The following is a 19887-nucleotide window of genomic DNA, read 5'->3' on the forward strand; positions in this document are numbered from 1 at the left end:
CCTGGCCCAGCCCCTGCTGGAGTGCCAGACTCCCCTGTCCCTCCTTCTGCTAACTCTCCTCTCGGACTTCCGCTTGGTTGGAAAGAATAACATAGGTCTTTTGCAACCTTAGGAAAAGGAGGTTGGAATCTGGAGCCCAGCCCTGGGATGGGTGCCCTCTCCTCTCCTCTGGGCTGGTGGAGGCAGCAATATCAATTCACATCTTTCCCTGAAACAGCCGATCCAACTGATGGAAAAGCTACACATTTTCATCATAGCTTTGGAAAAGACCACTTTCCTTCATTATGTATTCCAAAGAGCTTCTCAGAGAAAAGAGGAAATGCCTTGCGGTTTTCCCACAGAGTGACTATGATAACAGTGGAGATTTATCACAAGCAGCAGAATAGTAGCTACGAGGACAAGTGTACTCAGGGGTCTCATTCTTTAATATCCTGAAATATGTCATATCTTCTTAATTCTCATTTTGGAAGTAGGATTATGTTTTCTGTCAATTCACTGGCATGTCTCCCTTTTTTTTCTTTAAGATCTTTTGATGTGGATCATTTTAAAAATCTGTATTGAATTTTTCACAGTATAGCTTCTGCTTTGGGTTTTTGATTTTCTGGCCCTGAGACATGTCGGGGTCTTAGCTGCTGACTAGGGAGTGAACCCTCTCCCCACCGCATTGGAAGGCGAAGTCTTACTCACTGGGCCTCTAGGGAAGTCCCTCCACGTGATTTTTTAGGATGCCATTCCCACTGATTAAAAAGTAAATAACAGATACCAAAGTGTAGTATTTCCCTTCGTCCTTGTATGGAAAAGCCATTTTTCTCTGCCTTGTAGATCATGATGGGGTTGTTTTAAAGTTTTGAAGTAACTTAGTCCTCTTACTACCCCCTCTAGGTCAGTAATTAGGTAACCACCTAGTTGGATGGCATCATCGACTCAATGAACATGAGTTTGAGCAAACGCTGGGAGGTAGTGAAGGACGAGGAAGCCTGATGCGCTTCAGTCCGTGGGGTCGCAGAGTCAGACACGGCTGAGGGACACAACAGTAGTGTGAATGCATGGCTCAGGCTGGCGAGACAACACTCATGGCTTCAAGTCCTGGCCCGGCCTCTTCACTAGCTACCTGGTCTTGGGGGAGTCACATAAGCTCGCTGAGCATTGATTTCCTTATCAGGAGTGAAACGGCCCCGTGAAGGGGTCTCAGAAGACGAGAATGAGCACATGGAGCCCTGCACGGGGGCTCCTAGTAGGCAGTCTGTAACTGGAAGGGTCAGCGACATTCTGCCCTGGCCTGCCAGCAGCTCACCCACGCGCTCACTCGGGCAGTTCTGAGGTTTGCGATGGGGCTTGCAGGAATGTAGGAAGCTCTGGGCCAGGTAGGGGAGAGATAGCACACCCTTTTTGTTGATAAGCAGTAACAAAGTACTTCTCTGTTGGAGACATGGGCAGCCTTCCACCCACCCATTGTGGCAGCTCAGGGCCTTGGTGAAGGGGATAAGATCTACCTTGTCTACTGATTCCTGGAGAGCAGACCCCAGGCGTGGGCCTGGTCAAGGCCGCCTGATGAATCTGATGAGCATGCAGGGCTGAGAGCTGCTGAGTCCGTGTGGCCAAGCGGGACAGCCCAGTGGTAAGAACCATGGGCACCAGAGTCCAGCAGAGGTAGATTTGTTACCCTTGAGCTCCAACACCTTGAACAGATTTCTCAACCTCTCTGAACCCTAGTTACCCATCTGCAAAGTGGGAACATCAGTAGTGTCTATCTCATCATCCCCAGAGTTACTGGGGATTAAATGAGATAAAGCCTGGGAAGCATTTGGCTCGGTGCTCACCACCCAGTTTTAGTCTTATTAATGTTGGAGCTAATAACGGTAATAACACTGCCACCATCATCACTGTCTATACCGCCCACTTACCAAGTAGTCTCTTCTGTATAATCCAGCTTTTAGTGTCAGCCATAAAAGGTGTTGGTCATCTTCAAATCCACCATGACCATTTAAAAAATCAACGTGGCAAGTTTTGGTCAGATATCAGCCCCTTTTATTAGTTGAGTCCTGCGTTTTCTTCCTAAATCGTATGCGTGCCATAACAGTGAGGAAGAAGAGACATTTATCTTCTAATTATTTCCCCCAAATAGTATGTGTTCTGGTTGCTTGCTGTCCGAATAGAGACCTGGCTTTCGTTTAGACATGCACTGTTGAGATCAGATTCTTAGAGCAGTCTTGGGTGGTAGGAAACAGGATTAGGGGGTCCCTTGGGGCTCTCTCCGATAAGTCCTTGCCCCTGGAACCACCACTGTTCCCAGTGGGAGGCCCCCTGACTGAGAGGCATGAGGCCCCTGGGAGCCCAGAGCCCTGCCAGGTGTGGGCTCCTGTGTTTTCTGCTCAACCACCTCCATTTAATAAGCAGGAGGTGGGGAGTGACTGTTTCCTCCAGTAATATTCGGAAAGCCAGTACCAACTGCTTCACATATGCAACATATAAAGGCAACCCTTCTTTTATTTTTTTTAAATGCCTTCTTTTATTTTTAAAATTAAAAACAGACTGAAGCCCTTACGTGCTAAATTAGCAAAGGATTCATCACTTCCTCTTTGGGGCACATCATCTCCCTCCTCAAATTTTCCAAGAACAAACCCCACCCCCCGCCGCCGCCACAAGGACTCATCCCGCCAAGAAGGCAGCATTGGGAGGCATGGCTGGTCCCACTTCTATGCTTCAGAAGGGAGAGCCTGGAGTCCGAGCTGTGTTCTCCTGCTGTGGCTTCTCACAGCCACAAAGGGTCCCTGCTAATAGCTGTCAACCCCTATCCACTCCTGATCCATGCCTTTGAGGGGTCTTCAAGGGAGCCAAGCACCTTCCTTGGCCAGGCTTGGCTAAGGGTACTGTCTCTTGCCTTCCCAGAAGTGGTGGCGTAGGGCTCCAGTCTGCTGGGCCATCATTCTACTGACACATTTCAAAGTTGGTTTGGTAGTTGGCCCTTACGGACCCCCAGTCCTCTCCACGTGTCACATCCCTGGGATGAGCACTGCTTTTTCTTTCCAACCCTTCACATACCACGCATCTTCCTCCATTCACTGTCTTGAACTGTGGGGCTATCTTCACCTTCTGTAAGGAGCCTTCCTTTAGACAGTGGTGTGTTGGTGAGTGTGTACTAAATAGATCACTGGAGGGGGCCTTCTGATTTGTAGTGTTGGCCTATTTCTGTGGTACAGGTACTTCCTCCAAGGGCTAACTTCAGACGACCCCTCGTCCCACTGTTGGGAAGAGATCTCAAGAGTCAATCCTCACAAACTGTTACGAGTCCCTCCAGCGCACTTCTGCCTTTGAGTCTCCGTGGTGACTTACCTTCCTGAGGTCACCCCCTGAGGATATCTGCTCCTCTCACCCAAGAGATAGAGAGAGAAAAAAAATTAAAAAGCCAAGTTCATTTTTCAGCGCAGTATCTCACTACATTTGGTTTTCAACTTTTCATAAATCGACGTGCCCCATGAGCATCCAAGAGGAGTAGGCATTGGCTGGAGACAGCCGTGACCTGCCTAAGAGAGAAGTGAGTGCATAAAGAGATAAGGCTCCTGTTGGGTATTCTGCCGTGTTCAACTCAGAGAAGTAGAGAATAGGGCTTTTAACTGTCGGAGATTTACATTTTTAAGTTTCTTTAAAGCATTGTGTACTCTGCAGTACAAAGAGCCCACCCCGTGAATTGTTCTTTTCACGATGCGGCATTGTTCTTGTGACATTGTGAATTCGTACTAATTGTTAGAGCTTTCTGAAAAGCTGGTGGAAAATGCATTAATACTTAAAAAGAAACCGGTCAATGCACTTTCTTTCCTTCTTAGGTGCAAAGGAGCAGCCACAAGAGAGACAGATACGATGGATACCTTTGTGGATTCTGCTTGGTACTACTTCAGATACACTGACCCTCAGAATACTCAGAGGTACAGAAAGCCCTGCTGAATTCATGAGCATGTGTTGGTCTGGGTCTTCCATGAAGCAAACATCAAGATAGAATTCAATGGGCAAGAGATTTATGGGGGCAGGTGCCTCTGGGGAATAAAGAGGGGAGGGAGCAGGAGTCAGCAGGCAAGCCCTGGACTGGGATATAGGTCTGACACCGATGAAAGAAAAGGACGAAGGCAGAAGGATTCTGTTGAAGAGCCTCAGACCCCAGCACAGCTTGAAAATTCTTGAGCAGGCAGGATGGGAAACGCCGAGAGTCCCACGTCAGGAGGCAATGCCTGCTCTGGTCCGCTCCTCCCAGGAGGACACAGGCTGCCATCAACCACCCGGTGGGTCCAGAGATGAAAGAGCTGGAACCCATGGGTCAACTCACACTCCTGTCGTGAGTGTGTTCAATTATTAAATTAGTTCTTCAGAGCCAAGTAAATCCCAGGTATAGCAAAAATGAAAAAGAGTAAAAGGAAGAGCTTTTGTAATACCCTCATTGGCCCTGCAATCATAAATACGTACAGTTATTAACTTAAATGAAAATAATGATGCAAGGGAGGGTAGAAGATAGCGAGCTGAGAGAAATGACCTCTTAGCATGTACGGTCACTAGATAATTTCCAAAGCTGATAAATGAACAAAGCATATAAACATATTTTTAAATAATTGCCAGGAAAAAAAACATCTGAAAGGTTTAAAAGTGGCTAATCTGAAAGGTTTAAATGTGGCAAAGTGACAGGTGGGAGGTGGGGGGGAGGGTAGTGAAGGAATGGGGCTGGACACCACTGTTCTACATTATAAACCTTTCAGGACTGTTTTTCCAGCAATGTGCATGTGCTTCTCTGACAAAAATAAATAAGGGAAAGAGAGCAATAGGTAGATGGGTAGAGAAGGAAATGAGAACAAAAGAAAACCGGTGCAGAGCACAGGAAACCACAGCCACTGTGCTTCAAAGACCTTGCCAACTCACTCTCGTCCACGGGAGAACCATTATACTGAAACCCTGTAGGCCAGGTATAAAAATGCCCCCGTTTTCTTCGCTGGTTGGGAGATAATGTATTTCCAGGGAGACGGGCGCTCCTGCCTGCCCCAGTCCTGCTATTCCGTGATTGACGTGGAAGCTGTGCAGAAATGAGCAGGAGCCAGAGTGAGCAGCAGCTGGCAGAGGCAGAAAAGGACACAGAGGGATTGCTGCGGCTGGGACCAACCAGGCAACCCGGCCAACCCACAGAGAGGCCCCTCTTCTGGGTCTTCCTTTACGAAGGAGCTTTTATTGCCTTCCATTTCACGTATGGTTGTGAGAGTTGGACCAGAAAGAAGGCTGAGGCGAGGAGCCGCCGGCCGGAGGCCCGGTCGGGGGCATGTGGAGCCGGCGCTGCGTCCGCCGCGGGCCCGGGCCGAGGGCGAGCGAGGGCGGGCGCGGGGCCGCGGGTGCGCTCGGCCGCCGTCCCCGCCCGGCCGCCGTCCCCGCCTCGCGCCGTAGCGCAGTCCCAAGATGGCGGCCACCATGAAGAAGGCGGCTGCAGAAGATGTCAATGTCACTTTTGAGGATCAACAAAAGATAAACAAATTTGCACGGAATACAAGTAGAATCACAGAGCTGAAGGAAGAAATAGAAGGAAAAAAGAAACAACTCCAGAATTTAGAAGATGCCTGTGAGGACATCATGCTTGCAGATGAGGACTGCTTAATGATACCTTATCAGATTGGCGATGTCTTCATTAGTCATTCTCAAGAAGAAACACAAGAAATGTTAGAAGAAGCCAAGAAAAATTTGCAAGAAGAAATTGACGCCTTAGAATCCAGAGTGGAATCAATTCAGCGGGTGTTAGCAGATTTGAAAGTTCAGTTATATGCAAAATTTGGGAGTAACATAAACCTTGAAGCTGATGAAAGTTAAACATTTTATAAAATTTTTTTAATTTGTTTAATAAACTTGAATATTGTTTAAAATGATAATTTCCCTTCTTCAAATGAAATGGAAAGCAAAACTTTTTTTAAAATTTTCATTTATTTAATGGAAACTTGCCTATTTTCACGTCTTGCTTATTTATTTTATATTTTTAAAAGAAGACAGTATTCATCTATGTATTTTGCAGAACAATTATATCAAGTGTAGGGGCTTTGTGTCATGTTATTAAAATCAGTTAAGCAGAAAAAAAAAAAAAAGAAAGAAAGAAGGCTGAGTGCTGAATAATTGATGCTTTTGAACTGTGGTGTTGGAGAAGACTCTTGAAAGTCCCTTGGACAGCAAGGAGAGCAGACCAGTCAATCCTAAAGGAAATCAACCCTTAATATTCATTGGAAGGACTGATGCTGGAGCTGAAGCTCTGATACTTTGGCCACCTGATGCGAAGAGCCAGCTCATTGGAAAAGACCCTGATGCTGGGAAAGATTGAGGTCAGGAAGAGAAGAGGGCAGCAGAGGATGAGATGGTTGGATGGCATCACCGATTCAATGGACATGAACTTGGATAAACTCCGGGAGACAGTGAAAAACAGGAAAGCTTGGCGTGCTGCAATCCATGGGATTGCAGAGAGTCGGAAAGACTTAGTGACTCAACAACGGCAACAATAATTTAGGAAGAGCAGCCTTACAGTGCAGGGGAAATCAGACTCTCCACCTCTCAGAAAGCTTCAAGGGAAAACCTTCCTACAGATGACAGAGACTCCGGCTTAATGAGGGGCCCCCGAGTGGTGAGACACATCCTGAGACCTTCACTGCCCCAGATTTGGAATCCCATCCACCACATCATTTCCCTCATAAAATGCTGCCGTGCATTTCCATGCCGCCTTGTGGTCTCACTGGGTGGTTTCCAGGATAGAACATGGATCCCAGCTATAGCTGCTTTCATTGTCTCACTCCTGTTTACTTCAGGCTTACTTTCAGGCACCATCCTTGACTTCCCTTGCTTTTCTGTCACCTGCGTGAGCAGTCACATTTCTCTGGGGAGCCATTTTTCACATAGAAACATTATTTAGAATTTTGCCAGAATTCTGACATTGTAGCTGCAGGAGAGAAAGCCAAGCTGTATTAAGATGCAAACATATGGTCTTTGGCCAGGCCCACCTGCCGAGCCCCGGGCTCCTCCTTCCAGCCCGAGCTGGAGTGAAGGTCCACGCTAGGGGAAAAACGTACTTGAGGTGTGGGGAGGAGAATTCACAAATAGGAGAAACCATGGGGCGCAGATCCTCCGCAGGCCAAGGTTTGCCTCACGGGATGACCTCAAGAGAGGGCCTTATCTTGGGGATGAAGAGATCTGTCCCCAGCCAGCGCTGTTTCTCCCTCCCACGCCCCACCAACCCCACAGCCGACAAGAACCCAGCCAGGAAACAGAGGGAGTGGCCTTTTCCTCCCTGGCATCCGTTAGGATTGAGAATGATGCTTCTAGTGAGGAAACTTTTCTTTTAGGACCTCCACTGACCGAAAAATACCTGTTAGGTGAGAGAGAGTTGGGCTATTTTAATTACTCTATGATGCTCAGGGCATTTTAAGAGGCATATACAGGCTCTTGCTGACTATCTGCATTTTGAGGCTACTTTTAAGACAGAATTTCTGTTTTAAAATGAATGTTTAGTATCTGCATGAGAGTCTCCGTTTTAAGTGCCATATTGCCCTCTGTTGGTAAGAATTCAAAAATCTCTATTGTCTATGGTAATAAAAATTAAAATAAACCCACAGTCAAATATATGCCTTGTACAGAAATATCTTTATTGCTGGTATATATTCCTTTTGTCCTCATTCTATGTGAAAATCACATTTGTTAAAATATGTCAGCAATGGCTTCTAAAACAGTTTTTGTAAATTTCATAAATTAATATTGCTCTGACATTTTTCTCCTCTCTTATGTAAGCTTCTCATCATATTTTAAAATAAAAATCACTGTTTTTCTTTCACATAATTTATTTCAGGGAATATGCAAATTATAATCTGTCTAATTTATGCAGTTGTAACAAAGTAGGGTTTTTTGTTTTTTTTTTTAATAAATGACCATTTTTCTTCCTCCCAGCCCTTTCAGCGCAGCCTTGGCAGATTACTGGATGCCCGTGGATTTGTACATTGGAGGGAAAGAGCACGCTGTCATGCACTTGTTCTATGCAAGATTCTTCAGTCATTTTTGCCACGATCAAAAAATGGTCAAACACAGGTAAGCATTTATACTGCTTTGCAAAAGAATTCGGTTTCTTGAATAGCAGCTGAAAGCAGGTGTCAGTTCTTCTGGAGCAAGGTGAATATATGTGTAGCAGAAGAACTCTTATTTTTCAAGTACGCTTTAGAGGTCACTGTCAACCTTGACCGTCGGAAGTCCACCTGTGTTGTTGAGTCAGTCCCAGCCTGTGCTGTTTGCCTGCTCACACAGGATCTTCCCTTCAGCTCTTCTCTGTTAGATGGAGTCAAATCTCTGCTAATGGAGAATTTTCACCTGGGAGGCAGCGGAGAGCTTTCATTATGTTCCATGGCTTTTTATAGCTTCTCATGTGAGTCCATGTTTATCATCACGTTCTTCGATGTCAGCTCTGTTTCCAAGCTTGACTGAATCCCGTCTCAATAGATCACTCTGATAAAAGTGTATAATGGATTAAAAGCTGGGGAAAAATCTATTGAGAAATTCGTTCCCTGTTGGTCTGTAATCTGTTCCCCGTGGTGTTCAGAAAGATGTGGGGGGTGCTTCTTTGCCATGAAATTCCTCATACATATATGTATATATGTGTGTGTGTGCATATATATAATGTGTATAATATGTATATTTAACGTATTGTACAGTTATAAAATTATACAATTTAAAAAATAAAGTGACCATCCATGCACCCCCTTGTCACATTCGGAAACAGAGTCTTACAGGCCCCTTAGAAGGCCCAGGATGCCCTCGCCAGTCAGATCATCCCCATTCCTACACCTCTGCCTCTCCCCTCACAATGCCATTTCTGAATCTTGAGTTATGCGTTTTCTTGCTTTTCTTAAATTTATTGCTTCTTGATGTATTTTGACTTAATTTATGTTTTACATTGAGGCACAGTTGATTTACAATCTTGTGTTATGTCAGGTGTACAGCAAAGTGATTCCGTTTCGTATGTACATATATATATATATTTATGTGACACCATCTTTTGCAGATTCTTTTCCCATATAGGTTATTGCAGAGTATCGAGTAGAGACCCCTGTGCTATACAATAGGTCCTTGTTGATTATTTATTTTATATATATTATTGTATATATGTTAATCCCAAACTCCTAATTTATCCTTTCCCTCAGCCTTTCCACTTTGATAACCGTAAGTTTGTTTTCTACCTTCATGACTCTATTTCTGTTTGTAAATAAGTTCATTTGTATCATCTTTTTAGATACCACCTATAAGTGATATATATTTGTCTTTCTCTGTCCAATTTACTACGCTTAGTATGATAATCTCTAGGTCCATCCATGTTGCTGAAAGTGGCATTGTTTCATTCTTTTCTGTGATCGAGTCATATTCCATCGTATATTTGTATGACATCTTTACCCGTTCCTCTGCTGATGGACATTTATGTACCTTCTGTGTCTTGGCTAATGTAAATAGTCTGCAGTGAACATGGGTGTGCATGTATCTTTTCAAATTACGGTCTCCATAGTGGTTTACATTCCCACCAACACTGTAGGAGGGTTACCTTTTCTCTGCACCCAACATTTGTTATTTGTAGACCTTTAAATTTTTATTTATTTATTTATAGCTGGGTCTTCATTGCTGCGTGAGCTTTCTCTCGCTGTGGCAAGCGGGGGCTACCCTCTAGTTGCAGTGTCTGGCCTCCTCATTGAGGTGGCTTCTCTGATTTCGGAAAGTGGACTCTTGAGTGCACAGGATTCAGTAGTCGTAGCTCGAGGGCTGCAGAGCAGGGGCTTAGTTGCCCCAAGGCATGTGGAATCTTCCCAGGCCAGGGATCAAGCCTATGTCTCCTGCACTGGCAGGCGGGCTCTTTACCACAGGACTATCAGGGAAGTCCTGTTTGTAGACTTTTGATGATAGCCATTCTGGCTGGTGTGAGGTGCCACCTCAGTTTAGTTTGATTTGCATTTCTTTAATAATTGGCAGTGATGAATATTTTAAGGTATATGTATTGTTTCTGTCTTTGAACTTTGTATGAATAGAATCATATTTCACATATTCTCTCTTGCTTCCCTTGCTCAGCGTTTTTGGAATTTCATCCATCTTGCTGCATAGAGTAGTTGCATTTCTGTTTTACTGCCATCTGGTATTACGTTAACCTGGAACAGAGTTTCTAACACAGAGTTCAGTTCATGTCCATACCATTAAAGTCCTTGGGCTGTTTTGTGCAGTTATGAATAAAACTGCTAGGAGCATCCATGTATGTTTCCTGACATGCACACATGAGCAGTTCTCCAAGATATGTGCCTGGAGTGGGACTGCTGAATTGTAGGATTACTCACATGATCAACTTCAGGAAGAAAGCCAGGCTGGTTTTCAGATTGGTGATATAAACCTACACTGGCACTGCCAGAGGCGAGCATCCTCTTGGTGACTCGGCATCCTCACCGCTACAACATACAGTGCTGCCAACCCTGCATCTCCGTGGAGGGCGCGTTCTGGGACCTCCTGAGGGTACTAAAGCTGCAGATGCTCAGTTGCCATGGTTGGCCCTTGATATCCATGGGTTCCACATGCTTGGATTCAACCCACCACGGATTGTAAAACACAGAGGGCTGACTGTATTATCCAACTGTAAGACTTTTGTCAAACTTGTGGTTATATAATGGACGACTTTGTGAGTTAAATTTGAATTTAAAGACTTAACGAAGTTTAGCTTGTTTTCTTTCTGTTTATGAGCCTCTGTGTCTCTGCTTCTGTTAAATCCCCATTTGTGTGTCTTGCCCTTATTTCTTCTGGGTTGTGTTTTATTGATTGTAGGAATTCTGTAAATATTCTGGATGCTATGGGAATTGCAATATTTCTTTCCGGTTCTTGGCTTGTCTTATTTTTATGGTGTCTTTTGATGAGCAGAAACTCTTAATTTAATGTAGTAAATTTTAATAATCTTTTCCTTTATGGAGACTGCTTTTAGTGTCTCAATACCTTTAATGGAATAATCCATCATTTTCCCCACTGATCTACAGTGCCCTTTCCATCATAAATCAAGTTTTTGTGAATATGCAAGGGCCTATTTATAGGGTCTTTTTTTTTTTTCTTTTGTCCATTGGTCTATTTGCTTTTTTCTGTGCCATTAATAGTTATTTACTGGCATTGTTTATTTTAATTCTACAAGTCTCAATATCTAGTGAGGGCAGTCCTCCTACTTTGTCCTTTTTCTTTAGGAGTATCTTGACTATTAATATATTTGGACTTTTGTTCTTCCATATAAATTTCAGATTTTGCTTGTCTGATTCCACAGAGGTTATCTATCGGGCATTCAACTGAAATTGCATCGGATCCACATATGCATTCATCGTTTCTCACTCTTCCTTCTTGCATCTCTGAATTGAACATCTGAAATCATTTCCCTTTTATCTGAAATATATATTAATATTAATACTTTAGAGTCTCTTTTTTTTTTAAGTGAAGGACCAACTGTTAGTTCTTATTTACCTAAAAATAGATTTATTTCAACCTCGTTTCTTAGTTTGCCAACTCAATAGCACACTTAAAACAATGTGTTTTTTATGTCTGATCTGGCTTTTTCGCTTGTTTTTCATCAGGACAATAACTCAGGTTCTTTTTGTCTGCCACTCTGCCTGGAGCACCATTCCTGAGATTTTTTTTTTCAGTTATTGCTGTGCTTTGTTTTTTTCATACAACAACCTTTTAGAACGTTTTTTAATTGAAGAGAAGAAAAGGGGAAAATATATCTGGTCATCTCTCTGTCCAGTTAATTGATGTTAACAATTAAAATATTAAATAATGAAAAAGTAATACATGTCTAAAATTAAAATTTTTAAATTTAACTGCATAGAAAGTGAACATTGAAATCTTCCTCCCTGCAGCCTACCTTCTACCCTTCTCAACTGTTAAGTTTCTCTTGATTTCTTCCAGAAAAATATTTTATATCTATTGATATACTCATTTTTAAATGTTTCCTATATTATATTTATATATAGTCTTTTGCTTTTTTATTTTATATTTTGGTGATCTCTCTACATCAGCATTTATAATTTATGCATAGTATCCTGTCATATGGATATATTGTAATTTATTTTAGCAGTCACCTTAAGTCACTTTCCGAACCTCTAAAATCCAATTTCATTAAAATGAAGTGCTTTGAAAGCTCCCTCCCTTTTTACCCTGTCCTCAGATCTGTTCCCACATTCTGTTCATAAACACATGGATTAAGTCTACAGAAAGCTAATTTAGGATATAAATTAAATGCTTAAAATAATTCTCATTAGTCCCAGAGACCTTCATGTGTAAAAATCAACCCATCTGCATCAGAAGGCCACTAAACACATTAACAGCATTAATCCTCAGGGAAGTATTGATAAATTACAGTCATCCCTTGGTGTCCATTAGGGATTAGTTCCAGGACCCCCACTGATACCAAGAGGGATTTGTATGAAATCCCTCATACAAAATGGTGTAGTATTTGTATGTAACTTACACTCTCCTGAATGCTTTACGTCATCTCTAGATAATTTTATAATGCCTAACACAGTGTAAATGCTATGTAAATTGCCTGAGTACACCAAATTCAAGTTTTGCTTTTTGGAAGTTTCTGAATTTTTTTTTTTTTTTTTTTTTTGGATCAGTGGTTTGTTGAATCCAGAAGTGTGAAACCCACAGATAAAGAGGGCTGACTGTAGTTACAATGTTTGTAACTTAGATTATAGCATTTGCCATTCTGCCTTGCATTTCTTCTTTGTGGAAACTTCTTTACCTCACTAAATATAGACTACCCTGGAGGATGGAACCTGTGTCCTGTTAACTATCACAGTCTCATGGACATTATACATTCTCAGAGAATATTTGTTTCAGTCAGTTGAGTTTAACCCCATTGATATAAACAGAGTAAAATGTGTGTTCTTCAAAGGGAATGTTCTCCTTGGGATAGGGGAAGTTGGATAGAGAAAGGCTAAGTTCAAACATCAAGTACAACCTGAGAAATAATTCCTTCTCATGTCGGTTTAGGGCTTCCCAGGTGGCTCAGTGGTAAAAAAAAAAAAAAAAAAAATCTGCCTGGCAGTGCAGGAGATTCAAGAGCTATGTGTTTGATCCCTGGTTTGGGAAGATCCCTGGGAGTAGGAAATTCCCCTCCAGTACTCTTGCCTGGGAAATCCCATAGACAGAGGAGCCTGGTGGGCTACAGTCCATGGGGTTGCAAAGAGTCGGACACGACTGAGCGCGCACGCACGCATGTAGGTCTGGAAACAAAGACCACAAATGATTTCTGGCTTCTTAGCAGTAGGGCACATTTCTCAGCCTTGGAACCAGTATTTGTAGCAGGAATGAATGAGTCAATAAATTACCCAATGGCTAACTGACTTAAGATATAGGACAGGACCTGGCGACTTTTCCGACTTGTTTGCATTGTTTTAAAACCATAGTCAAGCAGAAAAAGATTTGTAGCATTCTGACATAATTTTAAAACACTGTTTTGGATGTGACTTGTTTCTATTAAATACCTTTCTAGAATTTGCAAAGCCTGAGGTCCACCTGGAATTTGCCTTACCATCAACTTTAAGGGCCAACTACATGGTATAAATAGAAATATACCTGTGCAATATATATTTTTAAAATTCTTCCCAAGATGGTTCGATTCTATTCCATGCCTTACATACTCTCCCTAAAAGAGGAGAGTTATTTTAAGTCCTCAGAAGGCTGACCTTTCTGAAGAAGATGCAGAAAGTCATCTTATCTCTGTTTCTCAGCACACTTGTCAGCACTGTTCCTATTCAACAGTAGCATCTGAAAACTTATTTATTTCTGAGCATTAGCTCTTTAGCGGAGGTGTTTTGGTAAACCAGTTGGCCTCAGATGAAATGAAAATCATCCACTTTCTATGATGAATAATTCAGAACTCTCCAATTAGCATTTATTTTGAAGCCCCCAAACAACTTTATCAAGCTGGTCTAGGGTGAAATTTTGAGACCTGTCAATCACGTGTATGTTTCTCTTTATTTATTAGCTCCTTTTCCTGACATGTGAATAAATTGGAATTCTTTGTCTATTTCTGTACACCTTTTGGTTAGCACTGTCATATCAGGAGGGACTTGGGACGTCAGTTGTCCCACTTTCCATTTCTCAGTCAGTCGCTTGGCCGCTGTCTCAGGTAGTAGGTCTGGACTGGGAGTCCTGAAACCTGTTTCATGCTCACTTGGTCCTGTGATTGGTGGTGCAGATGAGAGTTCTGACCCCTGTGGTTCTCCCTGGCCTCATAGGTTAGGGATTCAGTCACCTCTGAGTACCCTTTTCACTCTCTGATTCTGGTTAAATGTCTTCAAATACAAAAGCAAAGGTTTAGGTGGCTCTAATAATCTTCCTATTTCCTGGAAGAGCCCAGGCCCTTTCTTTCATCACTTGCACATTTAGGTCTGCAGTTTGAATTTCCAGAAGGGCTCTTTACCATTTATAAGAAGAAACTGGCCTCTGGATTAGAAGTGCCAGCCCATGGGACAGCTGGTGCCTTTATTGTGTGTCTGAAACATCAGGTTGATGATTAAGCTGGAAGTTATGTCAACAGGAAATTTGCAAAAGAAGAAATGCAAGTGATCAGTAAACATACTGTAAAATGTTTATCTTGTTGGCAGCGAAAGGAACACAAAATAAGCATTTTCCATACAGCATCCCAGGGAGAGCGGGTTGCACTACAGTTGGTAACAATCTTCGTGAAAAGCATGTTAGCAGTATAGAGGGAGTGCTTTAAAAATAGTCATAAAATAGTGCCTTAAAAAAACAGTTTTGAGCACACTAATTACACTTCTAGAAATCTATCCTAAAACACAAACTTATACACAAGAATGTTCATATAAGTATTACTTCAAGTATTACACCAAACCTAAAGGCCCCAAAATGCTGAGAAAGGGCAAAGTATGCTCCATCTCTATGGAGGACTTCATACAACTCTTTATATATATTACAAAGGATGTTGAACACCAAGGAGAGATACATCTGAAGTAAGGAGAAGTGAAAAAAACAAGGCAGAAATTTGTAGATACAATTTGATTCTCTGTCTTTACATGTACACACACCAATATACACACAAAGCAAGAAAAAAGACTAGAAAAAAAATTATGTCAGCATGTTAACACTAGTTCTTGCTGGATGATGAGCTCATTGATGGTTTTATTATTTCTTAATGGTTTTTTCCCCAGATGTTTTTTTCCCAATGACTATGTGACGCTATAGCAGAAAATAAGGCGAAGTCATTTACAGTTTATATTCTGAAGCAGGGAAGTATGCTGGGCGTGAAATGTGATTTGTGAGCATGGGGGAGTAGGGGGGTGGAGGGGAGTCAGCATCAGCCTCAGCTGCTCATACAACCCAGAGAGACCCTAAATTCCCAGAATTGATGTTCTGTCTGCAGTTTGCAGTCATCAAAGGGTGGGGTGGCGTCAGAAGCTGCTGTTCCCCCTGCCGACAGCCAGCTACTGACCATTGTGAGCTCAGCAGGCCTCTGTCCGTGGTCCAGGGAGCTTTTTCTAATCACACCAGAAATGGAGCTAGTGGGAAAGGGTAAGGAAAAAAAGAAAGACTTTACCTGAGTCTCATGGTATTAAGTCTTCCTTCCAGGCCCCTGGCTAGCTGCTAGGAAATGGAAACAGTGATACTTTCAGACCAGCCACGTCTCGACGCTTAGAAACAGGCCAATTATGTGAGCACGATGGCCCTGGACGCAGGGCAGGGACGAAGAGCAAGGTGAAGTTAGTCTGAGAAGTCCCAATTAGAAACTGTTTTCAGAGATCTGCAGCTTTCTGCTTTCTTCTTTCCAGATCTACATAGCAGCCGACTGACCAAGCAGGAGAGAGGGGAGCAGGTTATCCAGGGTTTCATAAGTAAGGAAGTGTCACCTGCAGTGACTGGTTAGGGCTCTGATGAATCCTGAGATTCTTTTAGCCACGTCATGATTAATACATTCCTGTATGCAGTGATTTTTGTAAGGATGCTTAATAACATAGCCTGCCTGTGTTCTGAAATTCCTTGTTAATCTTAATGATTAGTAACCTTTCTCCCTCCCTCCCTCCTTCCTCACACCCACCCTCCCTTCCTTCCTTCTCTCCTTCTTTGGACAAAGGTGTCTTTCCATGACCAGCAGGTATTAGTTGTAATTTCTGAATTAGTGCAGTCCAGACTGTCAAGGAAACACTTGACGATTCCATCAGTTTTCATCATTCTACTTGCGTAGAGCCGTGCTTCGGTGCATATGAAAGTAATCCAACCCTCAGGGTGGTATTGAAGGAGTAAGAGGAAATCTGACTCAAGGAAAAGAACACTAATTTGTATTCATGAACGCGAAACCCATCCAGGCCTTCCCCAAGGTCAAGGCCCTGCATAACGCCTCCATCTTTGATGGCTTTGGAATCCGAAGGGGTTTGTTGGTGGCTTGGAGTGGCAGACTTTTCACTTTCTTATCATAAAGCTCCCTGCTATACAGAGCCGTTATGACACGTGAATATCTCGGTTGCGTATACAGTTTTGTTCCCAGGTACCTTTCGGCGGATGAATGTACAGATGGGAAGTACACGAATTACACTGCTGTGGATCTGAATCGTGAGCTTGGCAGTGCGGTGTGACGGCTACTCCAGCAGGACCCTTGACGCCCCCTTGGCCGCCATGCCCACGCCACCTGTTTCTCTGTATCACACTCCACGCCTCCTCCTTGCTGGTGATTTATGAGCGTGTCTTGGGCCACCCACTTTCCTGTGAGCTTTTTGATTACGTGCAAGAGGGGTGTGTACCGAGTTGTCGCTCAAATACAAACATGACTCCTCATCCAGAGCTGAACTACACCTAAGAGTGGATGGAATGAGAACCGGCTTCCCAGAGGCCTGAGGCCCTGGAAGAATGGAGGGAGGATCAGTGGGGACTGAGCAGGATTCCAGGAACCGGGGGGCCCCTTCCCCACTGTGGAATTTGTCCCCCTTCCACGCTCGTTCCCTGCTGATCTTCCCAGAGGCTTCAGGTGGACAGTCTGAAATCTTTGAGCATGCCTCTCTCCGCAAAAAGGGCCTGGCCCTACTTGGAAACAGCAGCATCCCGTGCCTGCCCTTCATCCCCTTTCTTCCCTCATCTCTTATCCCCTCCACACTGTCCCCTTCTCTGCTGCTGGCAGATTTGTTTATTCATTCGCGGAAACAAACTCGACATAGCTCAAGCCAGTGGCCTTAACGGAGCATCTGTGATGAACTGGGTGCTGGAGGGGTCTTCAAGGCCCCTCCTGCTCCCCACTCTCGGGGAAGGCAGGCAGCAAAGCGACTCATGAATGCACAGTAATGTTTACTACCTGCCCGACGCCATCACAGGAACCACACTGGACACACCGAAGAAAGAGCAACTAATTTTGCCCAGGAGGGCCTGAGACGCCTTCCTAGTGGATTTGGCGTTTGAATGGAGTCTGGAAGGAGGGGTAGAGTCCTGACAAATGGGCAGTTTTCATGGCACTTCAGGGAACAGTGAGTGAGGACACGGAAGCGCCTGTGGGCAACGCGTGTAAGAAAGAGGAAAGGACGCGGAAGGAGGGACGGAAGTCCTCCATGGCCGAGCGAGCAGTTTGGACTTGGTGTGGCAGGAGTCGGTCTTCAGCTCTGACTGGACTTTCTGTTCCCCCCTGCCAGCCTTGAGGGTGGGCAGGCATCTGTCTGGCTCAGTGACAGCAGGCAGGCTGGCTCTGTGAGGGCAGGGCTGGCCTTGCCCTAAATGCCTGACGTGTTGTAAGCACTCAGTAAATAGCTGCAGAATAAACAAATGATAGGTGTCACAGGGTAACTCTGATTTCTGAGCATGTGCTCCCAAGAATCCTGAGGCTCAGCCCGAGTCCACCAGGACGTGCAGTCGTGGGTCCGTGATGAGGGCAGGGGCCCCAGGGCAGTCTTGCCCTCTCTGCCCTAGATGGCTCTTCCGGCCACCACTGCAGTGCTTCAACCCCGGGGGAAGGCAGCCTGCGTGAGGCTCCACCATCAAGCTGAGTTGTTGTTAACTTTCGGAAATCAAGACCTATTTAACTGGCAGGCCTTGTTTTGGGTGCTCTGCTGTCTGAGAGGGAACGCCTGCCTTTCTGGGAAAGGCCTCCGGTGTGGGTACTCCCACGAGATTCCCTCATTCTGAAAGGGGTAGAAGTGGTTTCGAAACAGGCAAAATTGATCCATGGTGTTAGCAGCCAGGCGGCTGGTGCCTATGGTGGGGAGATGGTGCCTGGGAAGGGGAGGAGAGGGCCTCCAGGAGGTGGGTCACATTCTGATCGTTGACCTGGGTACTGGTTACGCCGGTGTGTTTATCTTGTGAAGATTCCTTAAGTTTTACTTGTAGGAATTACAAGCTTTTCAATATGTGCGCTTTGCTTCATTTAGAAGTTTACTTTTAGAAAAGAGAGAGTTAACAAAAGATGAGGCCAGAGAAGCATGAAGCCTTAGGCAGAAAGGCTGGAGTTAGGGTCAGAGTCCTACAGCTTGAGGGTTGAGATGGGGGTTCAGGGGTGGGAGAGAGACTCAAGAGGGAAGGGATATATGTAAACTTATGGCTGATTCACGTTGCATGGCAGAAACCAACACAATATTGTAAAACAGTTATCCTCCAATTAAAAATAAAGGGGCTTGCTTTGCTGGTGGCTCAGTGGTAAAGAATCCCCCCGCCAGTGCAGGAGACATGGGTGTGATCCCTGATCCGAGAAGATCCCACATGCTGCGGAACAGCTAAGCCCTTGGCCACAGCTGCTGAGCCGACGTGCTGCCACTGCTGCACCCCGCGCCCCCTAGGGCCTGTGCTCAGCAAGAGAAGCCACGCAACGAGAAGCCGAGCAGCGCAGCTAGCGTTGTTATTGTTGCTCAGTTGCCAAGTCGTGTCCACCTCTTTGCGACCCCACAGATTGCAGCATGCCAGTCCTCCCCGTCCCTCACCAGCTTCCGGAGTTTGCCCAAGTTCGTGTCTGTTGAATCAGTGATACCATCCAACCATCTCATCCTCTGACGCCCTCTTCTCCTGCCCTCAATCTCTCCCAGCATCAGGGTCTCTTCCAGTGAGTCAGCTCCTCATAGTGATCAGGTTGCCAAATGATTGAGTTTCCGCTTCAGCATCAGTCCTTCCAGTGAGTATTCAGGGTTGATTTCCTTTAGGATTGACTGGTCTGATGTCCTTGCGGTCCAAGGAGCTCTCAAGAGTCTTCTGTAGCAGCACAGTTCGAAAGCCTCAGTTCTTCGGTGCTCAGCCTTCTTTATGGTCCAACTCTCACATCCATACGTGACTACTGAAACGACTATAGCTTTAACTATATGGACCTTTGTCAGCAAAATTCTGTCTTTGCTTTTTAATACGTTGTCTGTCTGTCATAGCTTTCCTTCCAAGGAGCAGTCATCTTCTAATTTCATGGCTGCAGTCACTATCCGCAGGGGTTTTCGAGCCCAAGAAGAGGAAATCTGTCACTGCTTCCACCCTTTCCCCTTCTATTTGCCATGAAGAGATGGGACAGGATGCCATGATCTTAGTTTTTTTAATATTGAGTTTTAAGCCGGTTTTTTCTCTCTCCTCTTTCACCCTCATCAAGAGGCTCTGTAGTTCCTCTTTGCCTTCTGCCATTAGAGAGGTATTGTCTGCATATCTGAGGTTGTTTATATCTCTCCTGGCAATCTTGATTCCAGCTTGTAACTCATCCAGCTCAGCATTTCGCATGATTTGGTCTGCATATAAGTTAAATAAACAGGGTAACAATAAACAGCCTTGCCGTACTCCTTTCTCAATCTTGAACCAATCCGTTGTTCCATACAGGGTTCTAACTTGCCTCTTGACAAGCAACAGGTTTCTTAGGAGACAGGTAAGATGGTCTTG

At 44.3% G+C, this 19887-nt stretch overlaps 2 protein-coding genes across 2 annotated transcripts in view; both read left to right on the forward strand.

The window, feature by feature from the left end:
- The window catches only part of LARS2 (leucyl-tRNA synthetase 2, mitochondrial), a 146330-nt gene that overhangs the window by 99124 nt on the left and 27319 nt on the right, over window positions 1–19887 (forward strand). Inside the window, exons 13-14 of the mRNA XM_040246784.1 lie at window positions 3825–3923; window positions 7942–8079. Coding sequence (XP_040102718.1) covers window positions 3825–3923; window positions 7942–8079 — 237 coding nt within the window. The remainder of the gene's footprint in view (window positions 1–3824; window positions 3924–7941; window positions 8080–19887) is intronic.
- Window positions 5265–6101, forward strand: LOC120868145 (prefoldin subunit 4). The gene has a single exon (XM_040246785.1). The coding sequence runs from the start codon at window positions 5428–5430 to the stop codon at window positions 5830–5832; it is 405 nt and encodes a 134-aa protein (XP_040102719.1). The 5' UTR covers window positions 5265–5427; the 3' UTR covers window positions 5833–6101.

The sequence above is a fragment of the Oryx dammah genome, unplaced genomic scaffold (assembly GCF_014754425.2).
Source record: "Oryx dammah isolate SB20612 unplaced genomic scaffold, SCBI_Odam_1.1 HiC_scaffold_9, whole genome shotgun sequence".
In the NCBI taxonomy this organism is placed as follows: domain Eukaryota; kingdom Metazoa; phylum Chordata; class Mammalia; order Artiodactyla; family Bovidae; genus Oryx; species Oryx dammah.

Bases quoted from the DNA above. Each gene is read 5' to 3' on its own strand.
- LOC120868145 (XM_040246785.1), top strand. From the start codon at position 5,428: ATGGCGGCCACCATGAAGAAGGCGGCTGCAGAAGATGTCAATGTCACT.